Genomic DNA, 15682 nt, shown 5'->3' on the forward strand with positions numbered 1-15682 from the left:
ACCTGGGCTTCATTTGTTCAGCGTAACGGCAGCTCACGCAAGATGGCCGTGCCTCATCTACTGACAGTGGACAAGTCTGTCTCACCCAGAATTTGACATACACTCGGTTATTCACGTTCAGGAAAAGTGCCAGTACCACTCCCTGTCCAGGAAGTCGGAGTATTTGCTTTCCGATGTCTATTTGCCAAATATTATCTGCTGCCATGTCAGTTTATTTTAATCAGTGCTTATTAGAAACGTCTTTCAACTTCCAGAGTTTTGGAAACTCTTGTGCTGCTAATGGAAAACACTGTCCAAAATGAAACCCCGAGCAAAACAAAACAAAGAAGCCCCCTGTACTCGAGACTGCAGGAGTCATTTCACCAAGGTGGACAAATCCACTTAACCCAATCATCTATTGTCTTTAAGCCAATAACGTGCCAAGGAGAATATTTGTTTGAGAATCTGCTCAGAAATGTTGAAAGTATCTTCTTTAGACTATCCCTTCTACCTCTGTGGCTATTTTCACAAGTAAATATGAGATTTCTCAATATAACCAGGTGGTTAAAACTTTTCTCTTTTGAGAAATTAAGAGAAAGTTTTCCTTTGTCAGATGGAAGTGGCACTGCAGAAAAATTCACCATGACAAAGAAAGTTTAATGTGCAGATGTGTCTGCTTAAAAAGCCAACAGAGTCCCCTGGGTCTTCCAAGATGGCCCCCTTGGTTTTCTGCTCTCTATCACAGTGACCTCTGATGTCTTGGAGCACTGACTTTCTCTAAAATGTCTCTTGAGTGATGAGTACAGTCAGCCTACTTCTGGAGAAGATGGACAGGGAAGACCTCAGGGCTAAGCAGAGCAGGCCCCTTAGCGAATGTACGGAGCTCCAGGAAGGCTCCCTGCTTAGAAACATCACATTGGGCCATCAGAAGAAATATGTTCAGTCTTCATGCTTTGCTCCTAAAATCTCAAAACTACATCAGGAAAGAGAGATTTGGGGAGGAGAGAGAGTGAGCAGGAGAAAGAGGCATTTGGAACATGAGATACTCGTGAGACGGTTTTAGAAAACAGAAAAATATATTTTTTAAGGGATAATCTTTTTTATTACTTTAGCTGGGCATGGAGTTGTCCAGATCTGATTCCCTGCCACCTCTCTGGTGGTCTGCTTTACAACTGTATTCTTATCTGTCTCTCAGAATGGCACGCCCTAGGGAAGAAATTTTATCAAAGAAAGAAGTGACATGGAGAGGCTCTATGGAGAAACAGCAACAGAAAAATGTTAAAGAAAGGTGAGAGGAATCTTGAATATTTAGCAAAAAGATGACTGTTTGCAAATATTGCCAATAGGGGATTATTGCAAAGACGAGCAAACAGCTGTCCTTTATTTCCCTTGAGGGCAGAACATGAGGAAATGAGTTTAAATGGCAGCAACAGGGATTTAGGTCACACAGAAAAGAACTTGCTGATTATGAAGATTGGTTAGTTATAGGGGGAATTTACAGAATCTCTTTGGCGGGAGATATTTAAGCATTGGATTGAAAACCATATGCCTGGGGGTGATTTAGATTTAATATTACTTAAGGCTGGAAAAAAACAAGGATATTTTCGTTAGGCATTGGTTGCAATTTTGTACCAATTGTCTCATTCTCTTGATATCCTTATTGTAATTATTTCACAAGCTCACTCCTGTTAGCAAAGTGAACTATCATTAGTTTAGGGAAGTTTTCAATCACTATTTGTCATTTTCAAAAATTGTCCCTCCCCACTCTGTGAGCTAAGACTTCCCTTTTGCGGTCAAAACTTTGCAAGAGAGTTGGCTTAGATGTTGTTATAAGTTAGGGGGAAAGGGAGAAATGTTTCAAGGCAGGAATTAAAATCCCTCAAAATGTCCTGCCTACCACTTTCTTCCCACATTCCTGAAGGGGGTCCAACCTGCTTGTACCTGCACTTTGGTTTTCCGTGGGCATCTGACTCTCACTTAACCCGAGCACTTGGCTGAATGAGTGGATCCTGCCTTCTTTACAGTCACACCAAGTTCCCCATCTGCTCTAGCTGCGTTTTTCTGATCCATGGGACTCTTGTCACACCTTAGCCCATCTTGTTGCTATTTTTCTCTTCACCTGGACTATACTTGGGACTTGAAGAAACTTCAGACCTCTAACAACACATGAAGCCTCCAGAGATGCTCCTAATTAAAAGCTCTTACTGGACTCGGGTGGACCTGGGTATGTGCTTGACTTCTGCTTTAAGAACACACGGTGTGTTCAACTGAGAATTGTCACACAGAAGCCCGAGGGATGGGGACAGGCACAGCTCATTCAAGACTTCAGCATTTTATTTTGCTCTGTGAAACACAATGTTCCTTCCACTCTTTGATATTTTTCTGCCTACACATCTGAGCACCCTTAAATATCTTACATTTTTGTAGGACTCTGGAGTTTAGAAAGCTTTTCACATGCATTTCTTGTTTAAGAACTCTTGCCTCCAATAACCCTGTGACGTAGAGATCATTTCTGTGTTCCCTAAAGGGAAACATGGTTAATATATCTATCTCGGGTAACAAGACTAGTACTTGAACAAACTAGAGCTTCAAGTCCAATTTCTGATGATAGCCCACACCTAAGCATTGTACAGATACACAGGGAGGGTGGCCTCCCTCTGCCTTCTCTTACTATCATCAGACTTTGAGTGCATCCTGTTCATGGGCCACAGAGTAAAATATAACATCTGACCCGCCCCTCCTGCACAGTTTTCCCTGTAATAAGAAGGTCTTTTCGCTTGGAAATGGGGAGGGATAACTCTTGAAATTGATAAAAAGCGATTGAAAACTTCTCTAAAGATATTCTAGTTCACTCTTTCTACAGGAGTGAGCTTGCAAAATCATTAGTTAGGATATCAAGAAATCGAGACATGCATTGGTACAAAATATGCAACCAACTCACAGGCCAAGGGGAAAAATCTTACCAAAATGACAATTTACAGATTTTTACAAGGCATAAACCTACAAGAGGAAAACAAGCCAGAGTGGAGACAATAGTAATAAAATATTGGAAGCTGGAGAGGAATGGGTGAGTAGTAACTGACTTAGCAGATTTAAGAGAGCCAGAACCTAAGCCAACAGTAGGAAACGCTGACAAACAACCAAGTTATAACACAGAACCAACCCAGGAAAATGGTGGCATCGGGTACCCCTAGAAGAGAGGATGAACATGGGGCAATAAGCAGTTGGCTGCACTGCTGTATAAGAAGCAATAAGATTTCTCTAAATCCCCTTCTTTACTCCACAGGGCTGGGACCCTGCCCTTCCTCATCCGGGAGGAAGACAGGAAGTTTACTCTCTAAAGAGGATGAAACTGAGGGTTCTGGGAATGACCAACACCAGGCACAGCTGAGAGTATAGAACCACTGAAAGAGGAGGATTAAGTGAGTGTCTACATGTTGAATGTTGGGACCCCCAGAAGGTTGGCAGCCAGACCTACGCCCTCCAGGAAGGAAACAGGAAAGTCTGTTTAATTGCAAAAAAACTCAATGTTGAAGGACACGAGTCTCTAGACTGAAAGGGCTTGATTAACGGCCAGCATAATGTGTGAAAATACACTTAGATCAAGGAGAATCACCATAAAATTTCTTCCAGAAAGAAAAAAAACAGGTGAGGAATCTGAGACTGGCTTTGAATTTCCCAAAAGCAACCTTCAGAACTAAAAGTCAATGAGGAGTGCTTTCAAAATTCTGGAGGAAAATTATTTATAATCTAAAATTCTATACCTTGCCAAACTATCTACCAAGTGTTTGTATGAAATGAGAATGTTTTCAGACATGCAAGGTGTGAAAAACATTTATCTCTTAGGTCCCCTTTAAACCACGAAGGAGGAAGACATGGGATATATGACACAGGACATCCACAACTCAGAAGTGCAGGGAATCCCCAGAATGGTGAGGAAAAACAGTAATATGTGATTAGCATTTAGGTAGTCAGAATAATGTAAACAGTAAATACTGATCTAACCAAAATTTCAGCATAATTCTATTAGGAGGATGGTGGCCATAGGGGGACAAGAAGGGCTTGAACATATAACTGGGGCACAGAGGTGAAAGAGAACTAAATTTTTATTGTCTGTAGTAGGAGGGGGACAGAAAAAGCCTAAAGCTGATAAGTCAAGAATTAGCACTTTACTCATGTTATTTAGAGATATGGATTAATGTCCAAGAGAATCCGCTAAGAGTCAAAAATGGTGCTCAGAGGAGCAAGGAAAGGGAGGTGGGGCAGGAGAGGGCTCATGTTTTTCATATCAAGTCTTGTAGAACTATTTCAGCCTTTAAACTACATGCATGTACTACTGTGATAAAGCTCAAGTTTTACTAAAAAATAAAAATGCTTTTGCCCCTCTCCTCAAAAAATACAACAGATAAAATTTTGCATATGACTTTTGGGACCTTCATAGACTAGAGGTTAAGGACCCCTGAACTAAGCTAGGCTTCCAGGAGAGTGAAGATTCTATGGTTCCATTCCAGCACCATTTCCACCCCGAGTGGCCCTCTTCTCTGTGCCATCTTAGTGGGGAATGTATGTCTTAGGAATGGAGTTTTCCAAACAGAGTTAATATAGCGCTAAGGAGTCTCTCTTATTGTGTCCAAAGCTGTCATGTGATAAAGTGAGAACCCAGCTTTTTTAGACTAACACACATTCCAGGTATGTAAGTAGATATCCACAATCCAAACATGTGACTTGGTTTTGTGTTCTGTGCTGCAGAAGGAATAGAAAGCATTATCAAAGGGAAGTTGTCCAAATTAAGGATTCTTTCTGACATAGAGGCAGATGCCGCCTGAACCCCAAATAGACCATATAAGGTCTGAGTTCCACGGCTTATGGTATTGTGGACACTGAGTGGGCTGAGTCAGTGTTTGTATACACACCTCTCCCCACTGGCCTCTGCATTATTATCCTCTCTTTTTATCTAACTTTGCTGCTAGCTGACCCAGGTACGAAACTGAGGGGGTTCTGGACAGGAAACTCCCACTGGGTCCTGAAGTGAGCCTTTTCCACACTTGTGTGATGCTCATATCCCTTATGAGCAGTCTTTAAAATGAACCAGAGGCTACAGCTTTTAATAAAAAGTCATTCTGAAGCTGTATCACACGCGATACTAACAGGTTTAGAGCCCAAACGACAGTGTCTATAAACCTTTCAGCTTCCAAATCAGCATGATTTATTTTGCTGGAAACCATCATAGGAAGAGTTTCTGGTTTTGCTTTTCTTTAATCTACTCACAAACCTATTTTTGTATTAACAAAACTTTAAAACTGCACCTTAAGTCTCCAGTTTGGGGGAAAGGGGAGCAGTAACAACAAACTTCAGAATTTAATGAGCAGTCATATATGCCATAAAACCAGGCTTGACCTTTTATCAGGTTTGTGAGCTTGGCTGGGGAGAGGAGTCTGGGCTCATGGGAGGGAGTCTGGTGGGGTGTGCCAACAGCTAGTGCCATTTGGCTGCCCTATTCTGCCTGGACCTGGCTTCCTGGCCCTACCTGGCCTAAGATTAGCTTTCAGGGTTTGAGGGTGTAGCGCTATGACCAAGGCAAGTCATGGGTCAGCAGGCACATGTTAAGTGTCTGTGGGTGACTAGCCCATAGCAAATCCTCAGGGCCATGGAGTCTTCCTGGAGGACTTTCAAGTTCATTCCCAACGTACAGCATCAGCTGCCAACAGCCCTAGAACCTCACAGCCACGCAGGAGAGTGGGAAAAGTTGCAAAGAACAGTAAGTCTGTGATCTGAACACATCAGTATTCCTGTGACAAAATTATTTACTCTAAGATGCTACTCTGCTAAAAGCTGTCCCTTCTGGTACTTGTAGAAACCGTTCATGAGGAAGAAAGTTCCTAAACTGATTCACAGATGTTTGTATATCCTCAGAATTATTATACTTAAGAGTCTTATTTTCTCTCTGTCACATGAAATATACTTCACTCAAAGGTTAGGACAATACTTTGAGGACTCAAAGCCCCTCTACTAAACTCTCCTAAACTTTTGCTCTGGATCTTGTGACTTCTCTGTGCTGGGCACCAAAGGGTTCACTCCTCTCCTTCTGCCATTGTCAAAAAGAACTCAGGCAGAGGATGCAGTATTTGAAGTGAAGATTCTCATGAGGATTCGCAGCGCCCTTCAGTGCTTCTCTCCCCTTTCAAGCAGTCATCCTCTCAGCTTGGAAGGCCCAGGGTAAGGCCCAAGATCATGGCATTCAGTGGTTCAATGGAGAATTAGGAAAATTCTAAACAGAAAGCCTGGGCCTGCCACTGGTCTCTGAAGACCAATCCAACGACAGTTTACCTAGGTTCACAGTGTAAAGAACAAGAATCCAGGAAGAAACAAGAAAGCTAGCTCGCTAGACGTGCCTCAAAATGCACATCTTTCCTTCCCCTATTTGCAAGGAACCTAAGAAAGCAGCAGCAGAAGGGCAGTCCATTTGTTCCTTCCCCTCTGCACTATAGACGCCCCTTGCCTGGCCTGCAGTCTGTATGGGGCTTAGAAGAGGTTCTCAGTTCAGGCCAGAATGTTTCAGCCTCGGGACTGGAGGAAGGGGCATTCGAGTTCTAGGGGGCGGAGGAGCATACCTCGAAAATAAACTGCTTTGTTTCACCATTTTTGTTTACAATTCATGAAAATATATTTTGAAAATTTAAATAACTTTATAGAAAGACATGAGTTTTATGTTTATCTAAGAGGACATGGAATGGGTTTAAAAAAGGTCAAGAAATTCTGGTTTAAGTCATTGATTAGGGATCTGGCGGACACTGCTCAGCACCCTTGGCAGATGTGGTAACAAAACCTTGGCTTCCTTCTTCTCTCCATGCCCATTTATATGTCTATTCTGAAGTCTTAAGCTTTGGGGGAATAGTTTCTATTTCCAGTTTGTCTATATTAACTTTCTTTAATTAAATCCTAACCACAAAATAGCTTTATTAGGAGCTAAACTTCACCAATATCTCAATTGCGATAACATAAATAGTTTAAATAGTTTAAACCTTCCTTTTCTAAAGCTGCTTAAAGCAAATTATATGTTTGCATAAAACCCAATTTATGCCAAATATGTAAATGTGGAAATAATGGGAATGAACTTTCTCTCGTTCGTTATTTCATCCATTCATCCATGCAAGGAAACACTGAGTGTCTATTGTGTGGCAGGCACACAGGATGTACAGCAACTAATATTCAAAGTCACACTAACCTGTGTGAGAATAGATGTACCACAAGGCCCCAGTCAGGAGAGCGCCAATCACGAACGCTGCAAACGCAATGCCCATCACAGTGAGGGTGTCCAGACCGTGGAAAATTGCTAAAAGGGAGGGAAGCCAAGACATACTTTAAGTTAGTCTGCATCACATGTTGCAATTTTATCTTTGTTTCACAAGCACTGTCAGAAAGGCTGAGCACTTACTAAGAGAAGTGAGGATGAAATGAGGATTCCAACAAAATACACTGTATTTGTGACTTGCAAATTCTTTCCCCAAAGAAAAATGAAATTATCAGATTTCTAAGATATCCTCAGTTTGCAATTTATTTTGAGCCACAAACTTACCAAAAAATCAGGTTTGTAAACTTGGTAAAACCTTAAGTCTGTGGTTCATTGTGTCAGTCTGAGGACCTCCTATTTGAATGCTAAAGTGGCTCGAAAATTCAGAGGTTAAGGAAAAGGGGCTGGCCCTATGGCCAAGTGGTTAAGTTCACGTGCTCCACTTCTGCGGCCCAGGGTTTCGCCGGTTCAAATCCTGGGCATGGACATGGCACCGCTCGTCAAGCCATGCTGAGGTGGCGTCCCACATGCCACACCTGGAAGGACCCACAACTAAAAGTACACAACTGTGTACCAGGGGGTTTGGAGAGAAAAAGGAAAAGATAAAAATCTTTAAAAAAAAAAAAAAGATGCTTTAGAAAAAAAGGTGAACTTCCATTATCAAAATCTGACTCATTGCCTCTTATTCACTGAACACTTCCAACAGTGAGATGCTACACAGAAAACACACTTCAAATACTTTACAAACATATTTTCAGGAACATTTAAAAGTATGAAAGCAAGAAGAAAGGGGGTGAGAAGGAGAAAACACAGAATAAGGATAAACAATTCCTGTGGATTATAGCATTTCACTGATCTCCTCATACTGAATCCGCAATCTTAATCATTACATATTGTGTCATTTAAAACAACCTACTTTTTAACACTTTTCCAACCGTGATCTTTCCATGAGGGGAACGGAAATACTTCTCAGTGGGGAGTGATGTCACTTTTATGGTCAGCAAAACATATAAATAGAACCAATTGTTCCTCCATTTGGCAAAGATTTTTATGTTTGAAATTAATTCCAGGCCACAGAAATAGAACATTTCCTTTCATTTAAGAGAACTACCTTCTTTGAATCACTTACAAAAAGTTAAAATCAGTTTCTAAGGGAGAGGGGTTTTTAGTAGAATAAAACTTCTAAGGTCTCTGGTTTTTTAACATAAATTGAAGGTACAGGATCTCTCCATTATTTCAGTACTGTTTCTATGTTCCTCCCCAGTCAGAAGCGACTCCAGCTGATCTCTATATCAATTAAATTTCTTTGCCTTTCAACTCACTTCAGTGTGAAAGATCCAGTTAGAGGCAGATGTGCCTCTTGAGCAGCCCCAGCACTGGAAATGGCTCAGGAAAAGGATGTTATGGTGGAGAAGATCCTAGAAGGATCCAAATTCCCAAATTCTGGTCCCTACTCTTGTAGCCACGTGCCCTTTGGTGTGTTTAGTTACTCAACTTCTGAAAAATGGGGCTACCACTACCTCACTTGCTAAAGGCAAGGGGTAAACAAAGTTTATAAAACGGCTGGGGATCCCCTAGAAGGAGTAAGAACTCCCTGGAGGTTAAGACAAACCAAGCCATCAACCTAATTTAATTTAATCTAGTCCGTAGGACAGATACTAAAAGATGACTTGCCTTTTAATGCCCACAGATGCAAAAGTGAGGCATGATTAAAAGTTTTTAGTGGGGGCTGGCCCGGTGGCACAGTGGTTAAGTGCATACATTCTGATCTGGCGGCCTGGGGTTCGCAGGTTTGGAACCCGGGTATGGACATGGCACCGCTTAACAAGCCATGCTGTGGCAGGTGTCCCACGTATAAAGTAGAGGAAGATGGGCATGGATGTTAGCTCAGGGCCAGTCTTCCTCAGCAAAAAGAGAAAGACTGGCGGCAGATGTTAGCTCAGGGCTAATCTTCCTCAAAAAAAAAAAAGTTTTTAGTGAAAAAATTCTAAAGATGGAGATGTCATTTATGAAAATCACACTAGGTAAGTATGAGAGAACGTGTCCAAATGTGTCTTTTTTTGGGTTCGTGATACTGTTTCACAATATTGTTAAAACAATACATTTAACAGAATGGTTTATAAAGGAGAGTCCTTTAGAAAGGAGCTCTCCAGTCTGACAGTTATGTGCATGTGATGGGGTCAGCCACAGAGACTAATCCCAAGAGTCTTAGGGAAGAAAAAAGCAGAGCTTCTCCTCACAAAGCAACATCATCTAGAAGAGCTCTGGGTACACAGCCAGAAAGCCCAGGTTCTGCCTCAATGCCAATTATAACCACGCGCAAGACACTTAGATATTTCTTGGTCAGAGTTTTCTTCTGGATAACAAAGCGATGAAATTAGCCCAGACAATTTCCAACGCATCATTTTGCATTATTATTATTTTTTTTCTTACAAGGCCCTGCTCCCCCGCTCCTTTGGACTAGAAATTGTCTTGAAGACACAGCAACTAGTTCCCTTAGCACTGCTTCTCTGAGCAGGTGAATACTGTTGATGACCCGGAAAGCAAAGCACTGCCATAGCTGTATGTTAACGCTTTCAGACCACAATGATATAAGTATGCAAATAATTAACTTTTCTCTCTTAAATGAAGAAAGTTACTACCTTCCCATTAAGGCCAGACATGTCAATGAGTCAACACATTCATATTTAAAAACGGCAAAGGTAGAGAGAAAAAAAGAAAGAAGAATGAAGGAAGGACAGAGGAAAGGAAAAAGAAAGTACAAGACAAAGCAGGGAGGGAGGAGAGCAGAAGTCTCCTTATCAAAACTCAAAGTTTGGCAAATGTTCCATAACCAGCTCATTCTTATATAAGCCCAGGAGGCTTTATTTCGAAATAGTTGCATAAAGACTTACGTGGAGAAATTGGACTTGGTTCCTTAATGCTTGGACCTGTTTCTGAAATAAAAACATAAATCACAATGCATTCCACAGAGAAATCAAGTTTGAAGCAAGGGTCACCAAGATCTCAGCAGAGACTGACACTTTTCTCTTTGTTAATAGATACATACTTTGTGAAAGCTCTGGCACTTATCCTCTTTAGATATCAAAACCATAACATGGATGGATTACTCAGAAATTTTAAGCACTGTAGTTTGTTAATGATCAATCGTATAGGCTCTCCAATTTGAAGACTTGAAGGCAAATACTTAAAACTTAAGGAATCTGAGTCTGACAATTCGTGTGTGTGTGTTTGCCTTTATATTTATCTACAAAAGGATTCAATACCTTTCATACCGTGTTTCTCCAGTGTATTCATAGTATTATTCCACTTTCAAACATTCTTTCAATTTAACGTACACAGGTTTTGTAAAACCATCTTTATTCTTCTGTCCTTAATGTTATCCTCCTACAGCTCAGCTCCTCTTCACCACTCATCGGCATTACTACAGAGCTTCCCTAACTGGTCTCCCATCTCCACCACTGCCCCCACCCCAAAGATCTTCTCCTCTTTATGTGCCCCCAGAGTGAATCTTCCAGAGCCTAGAGCTGATTATGTTATTGTCCTGATTAAACCGCTCAATGACTCCTTTTCTTTTATAGGGAAAAATTCCAAACTCTTTAGCATGATGCAGGAAATTCTGCCTACCTCCTCTCTCCAGCCTTCTTTCCTAATGGGCTTGTTCACCTATCCGGGCTCCTGACAGTCATTTAAGCTCCCCAAATTCTCCATGCTGTTCCACGTCATCACACTCTGCAAGCCGTCCCCCTGAAGTACCCCCCTCCCCTAGACGTGCTTTGCTGGCATTTTCACTGGGAGGCCTTCTCTGACTCTCCTATCGCCCCGTCTCTACCCCAGCAGGGCTGGTCTCTCCCACCTTCGCTCATTCCATCCCTCTTTGGTTACACATATGCCACATCACATCGTAGTTCTCTAATTTTTTTTCTGCCCTGAGGGCAGGGTCTAGTTCTTACTCCTCTGCATATCCTCAGGGCTCAGCCTAGCATAGGATAGCCCTGTCAGAAAAGCTTGGTGAAGGGTGATTAGAATGTTGATGTACTTTTTGAAAATGGAGGCAGCACAGGAAACTTGGAATAAGACCATATGAAAATGCTTGTATGCTTCGACATTTCTGTAATGCTTTCGTGTTCAGAAAGTGCTACACGGCCATGATCTCATCTGAGGTTCACACCAGCCCTGAGAGGGAGGCAGAAAAAGAATTCTTATCACTAGTTTACAAACGAGCAGCCTAACACTGCTATCATGTGACTAGTCCAAGGTCACAGCTGGAAAGCATCAGGGCAGAGGTTGAATCAGAATTGCAGATTCTGCCTAGTAGGCTAAATGATGGTGAGTGTGCTGTCCTTAGCTGGGGGAGCACTGATTAAGCAGCTACGCGCGTATAGCTACTCGCTATCCTCAATGGTGAGAACAGCATGGATCGGGGGCTAGCATATAAGGGCCCAAGACTTATTTTTGTATGGCCCACGAGCTAAGGATCAATTTTATATTTTTAAGTGGTTAAAAAAAATCAAGAGTAATATTTTATGACGTGAAAATGATATGAAATTCAAATCTATTCTATAAATATGGTTCCACTTGAACATAACCATGCTCCTTCAAGGACATATTGTCTCCGGCTGCTTTCATGCTGCAACGGCAGCGTTGACTAGTTGAGGCAGGGACTGTAGGAGCCACAAATCGAAAATATTCCCTATCTGGCCCTTTATCAAAAAATGTGTGCTGAGTCCTGGCACAGACTCTGCCCCTGCTCTTTAGAGTTTAAAAGTGATCAGTTTTTAGCGCCTCTCTTTTCATCTCCATTTTCATTCGGTAAAGATGGAAGACACACCTTATGTTGGAATTCACAGTGAAGTGAAAAGAACTTGTGAAAAATTGACCAAAACAAGCAGTATTTGAGTTGCTGTATATAAAAATAAAGCTAGACAGGACTGTGCATTCTCAGGATTAACCCTCTCAGCTGGCCTGATGACATGCTTGCAGCATGAGGCATCACAGTCCAGCTCTAACGGAAAGAATATGCCCCTGGATGAACCAAAGCCACCACAAGTGAACGGTGCCCTCTGGAGCTGTGCAATACGGTGGCGCAGGGATAACGATATATGCAAAAGCTATACTTAAAGAAAATTAAAATAATTCTGTTTTTAAGAAAATTGAGTTCCGTATGCAGAAAACACACCAACTACAAACTGCACACAAGAGACTGATCCTGGGAGTTTGGTCTCATCAGCCTTAAAAGCAGCATAAAATAACAACAGTGATGCCTTCCATTTGCACATTTGTATAGTGTCTTACAACTGACAAAAAGCCTTCACTTACCTTTTTTCATTTTAAACTCCTAAGAACCCTATAAAATAGGGCTATCTAACCACAAAATTCTCCTACTTTCCAGAAGTAGTGGTTTGATTTGCTGAAATAAGTCCAAAGGCATTTAAAGGTCTCTATGGTGTGCATCATGCAAGAAATATACACACTTCTGGGAAGAGGTCCATCCAATCAACCGGCTGTGGTTTGACTTTGTCACTCAGAATCCCCATGAGGTTTTAAACAATGATTCTCCCCTAAAGAGACCTCACATGTGAGAATTTACGTTTTAGAGCAAGGCCTGTGTGATGGATGGCATTGTTTTAAAATTCTTAATGGACTTACGTTATGATCTAATCCTCTTCCCCCACCCCAAATAGGGGCCTTCTTGCAGAGCTAAACAGAAACAGTTGTTGCTTATTTCCCTGAGGTGAAGTTCCTTCCCGATTTCTGCACATAAACAATAACACTCACAAGCTGCAGAACTGAGGTTAAAGGATTTTATCCTCTAACTTTTTTCTTCCAAAATCCCCAATAACCACTGAATATAACTAAAATAGTTTGATCTCCACCGGAACCCTATAATTGAGCTGGCATGTTGAAAGGAAAAGAGTGGATACAACAATATTTACTTTTGGTTTAAGGGTAAGATTGTAAGAAAGGAATCCTAGCTATCGTGTAAAGAGAATTTTAACAATAAAGATTTCTTTACAGAAAGAAAAAACTATAATCAACATCCTGAATTAAATCTTTTCATATACTCTGAGCAAATTTTGGTCTGCCTCTTGAACCAGAATTTTCCTCCTCAGATTGTTAGGCATGGTTTTCATAAAAGGAATATTTCTGGGGTTATGCATGAGTAACTGACCACAGTTGTTGGCCTCCAGCTTTCAATTTGGTTCTTCTAAACACAGTGGGACAGAGCAGGCCCACAGGGAAACAAGGTGTCTAACCGGTACCCTCAGTATCTGTACCCTCAGTGATCGTTATTTGGCGAAGAGGGGAGGATGGGGAGATGAGGGAGCTGGTGCACATCATTTAAGATGTAGTTTACTTTACTTCACTGTAAATGAACCCCTTCTCTAGGTTCTTTCAGTATTTATAGCATTCACTGCAATTACCTGTTTGCTTATCTGCATCCTTCTACAAGATCAGTGGTTCTCACCTACGGGTGATTTTTGCTCCTCCAGGAGACATTTGGAAATGTTTTGGATTATCAAAACTGGGGGTGGAGGGGTTTGTTACGGGCATCTAGTGAGTAGAAGCCAGGGATGCTGCTCGACATCCACATGCACAGGACAACCCCCACAACAGAGTAACCCAGCTGAAAACGGCAATAGTGCCAAGGTTGTGAAACTCTGCACCAGACTGTGAAGGCCTTAAAGACAGGCTAATTTGTCTACTATATGCCAAGCATATAGCAGGTACTCAATGAACACTTTTTGGAATAAATGAGTGTAAATACCATGTACTTCTTCTTATTGTGCACATTCCCCAGCAACCCAACCTTCACGCTGCTTTCAGAGCACTCTTCCTAAATGATCCAATCAGCAGTTTCCCTACTCGAGAGCTTTTGATGGTTCTCACCTTTTAGAGGTGCACCCTGGAATATTTATGGATGAAATGAAATGTCTGAGTTTCCTTCAAAACAATCCAGGGAGAGGAAGTGATAAGACAAGACTGGCTATGAATTGGTAATTGTTGAAACCAGATGAAGGGTTCGTGGGAGTTCATTCTACTATTCTCCCTATTTCTGTATATATTTGAAATTTTCCAAAGGAAGAAGTTTTTAAAATGTGAAGCGCATTGAATAAGAAAATCCCAGTGACCGCCCCCCGCCCCTACTGGATAGAGACCGAATGCCTTGGCCTATCGATTAGGCATTTCTACCATCTTTCTACTCAGCTTCCCCTCATCTTTACCTCAGCCTGAGGTCAAAACCTGGCTGATGATGCTTTAGAGTATTTTTGTTCTGGAAAAATCAAATGTGTTCCAAAAAGTAACGCCTCTCTTGGATTAACTTCCAACTGACGTTCATGACTTTCCCTTCCACTCCCCCTGAAAAACCTAGGTTGGTTAAGATGTTAAGAGGAAGGAAAGGAAATTAACATTTACTGAGTACCATGATATGCCAGGTGCTGTTCTGAGCACACTTTTATTTTTAAAAAGTTATGTGGTGAAAATTCAGTATTTTAAACATCTAACTTGCTAAGATTTACATATTGTATATAAATCATGGCAAATTTGGATGATATTTATTATTCTTTTATGTCCATTTTCTTGTTTATGTGCCCTAAATTCAGAGAAACGATTACTCTTCCCTTTCATCATTTAAAAAAAATTATCACTGACGTGGTGTAACCATTTTTATTGTGTAAGCCCAAGTGTTCTCAAACGCTGTAAAAAGTGGTCACCGCATCCAAGGCAAACAGCACTAACATGCCTATACTTCAAAATATTTCAGAAAATATGGTTGGGTGGCACCACCTCAACTATTTTAATTGTTTTGCCATAAACCGTAAAATGCATAAACTATTCACATTTTCTGGGCTTTTCCGTGAGTTACATTTCGAAGTCACAGAACTTCTCCAAACCTCTAATACTTTCTTAAACAGTTTACATGTTTCCCAGCATCTTAACCCTTTGCGTGAACAGATCTTTTTCTAAAATTCTTTATCTTCTTTTTAGTTCATAATCATTAGAGTATGGGCTGTTAACTTGAATACCAATGTGACATATATGAACAGGGGAAGGGGGTGGGAAGAGGGGTGTGAAGAGATAGTTGCCTATGTTGCTTGCAGCGGTTTTTTTTTTTTTTTTTTGGCTTGAGGAAGATTAGCCCTGAGCTAACATCTATACCAACCTTCCTCCACTTTATATATGGGATGCCACCATAACATGGCTGATGAGTGGTATAGGTCCACGCCCAGTTTCTGAACCTGTGAACCCAGGCCACCGAAGTGGAGCACACCAAGCTTAACCACTACACCATGGGGCCAGACCCGCTTGCAGTTTTGATTAAATACTAGAATCAGCTACCACCTAGGATAAGGCATAGGATCTGGAAATCAAAGTGCCTGGATTTCAATCCCAGATCCACCATTTATT

At 41.4% G+C, this 15682-nt stretch overlaps 1 protein-coding gene across 2 annotated transcripts in view; it reads right to left on the bottom strand.

Annotated features, from left to right (window-relative positions):
- Window positions 1-15682, bottom strand: part of TGFBR3 (transforming growth factor beta receptor 3) — a 187212-nt gene that overhangs the window by 5313 nt on the left and 166217 nt on the right. Inside the window, exons 15-16 of one of the 2 annotated variants that reach the window (XM_046645291.1) lie at window positions 10165-10200; window positions 7205-7312 (exon numbers count right to left, since the gene is read on the bottom strand). In XM_046645291.1, the coding sequence (XP_046501247.1) occupies window positions 7205-7312; window positions 10165-10200 (144 nt within the window). Of the gene's footprint in view, window positions 1-7204; window positions 7313-10164; window positions 10207-15682 lie in introns of both variants that reach the window. The other variant, XM_046645290.1, reaches the window with a different exon arrangement.

This window comes from Equus quagga, chromosome 18 (genome assembly GCF_021613505.1).
Source record: "Equus quagga isolate Etosha38 chromosome 18, UCLA_HA_Equagga_1.0, whole genome shotgun sequence".
In the NCBI taxonomy this organism is placed as follows: Eukaryota; Metazoa; Chordata; class Mammalia; order Perissodactyla; family Equidae; genus Equus; species Equus quagga.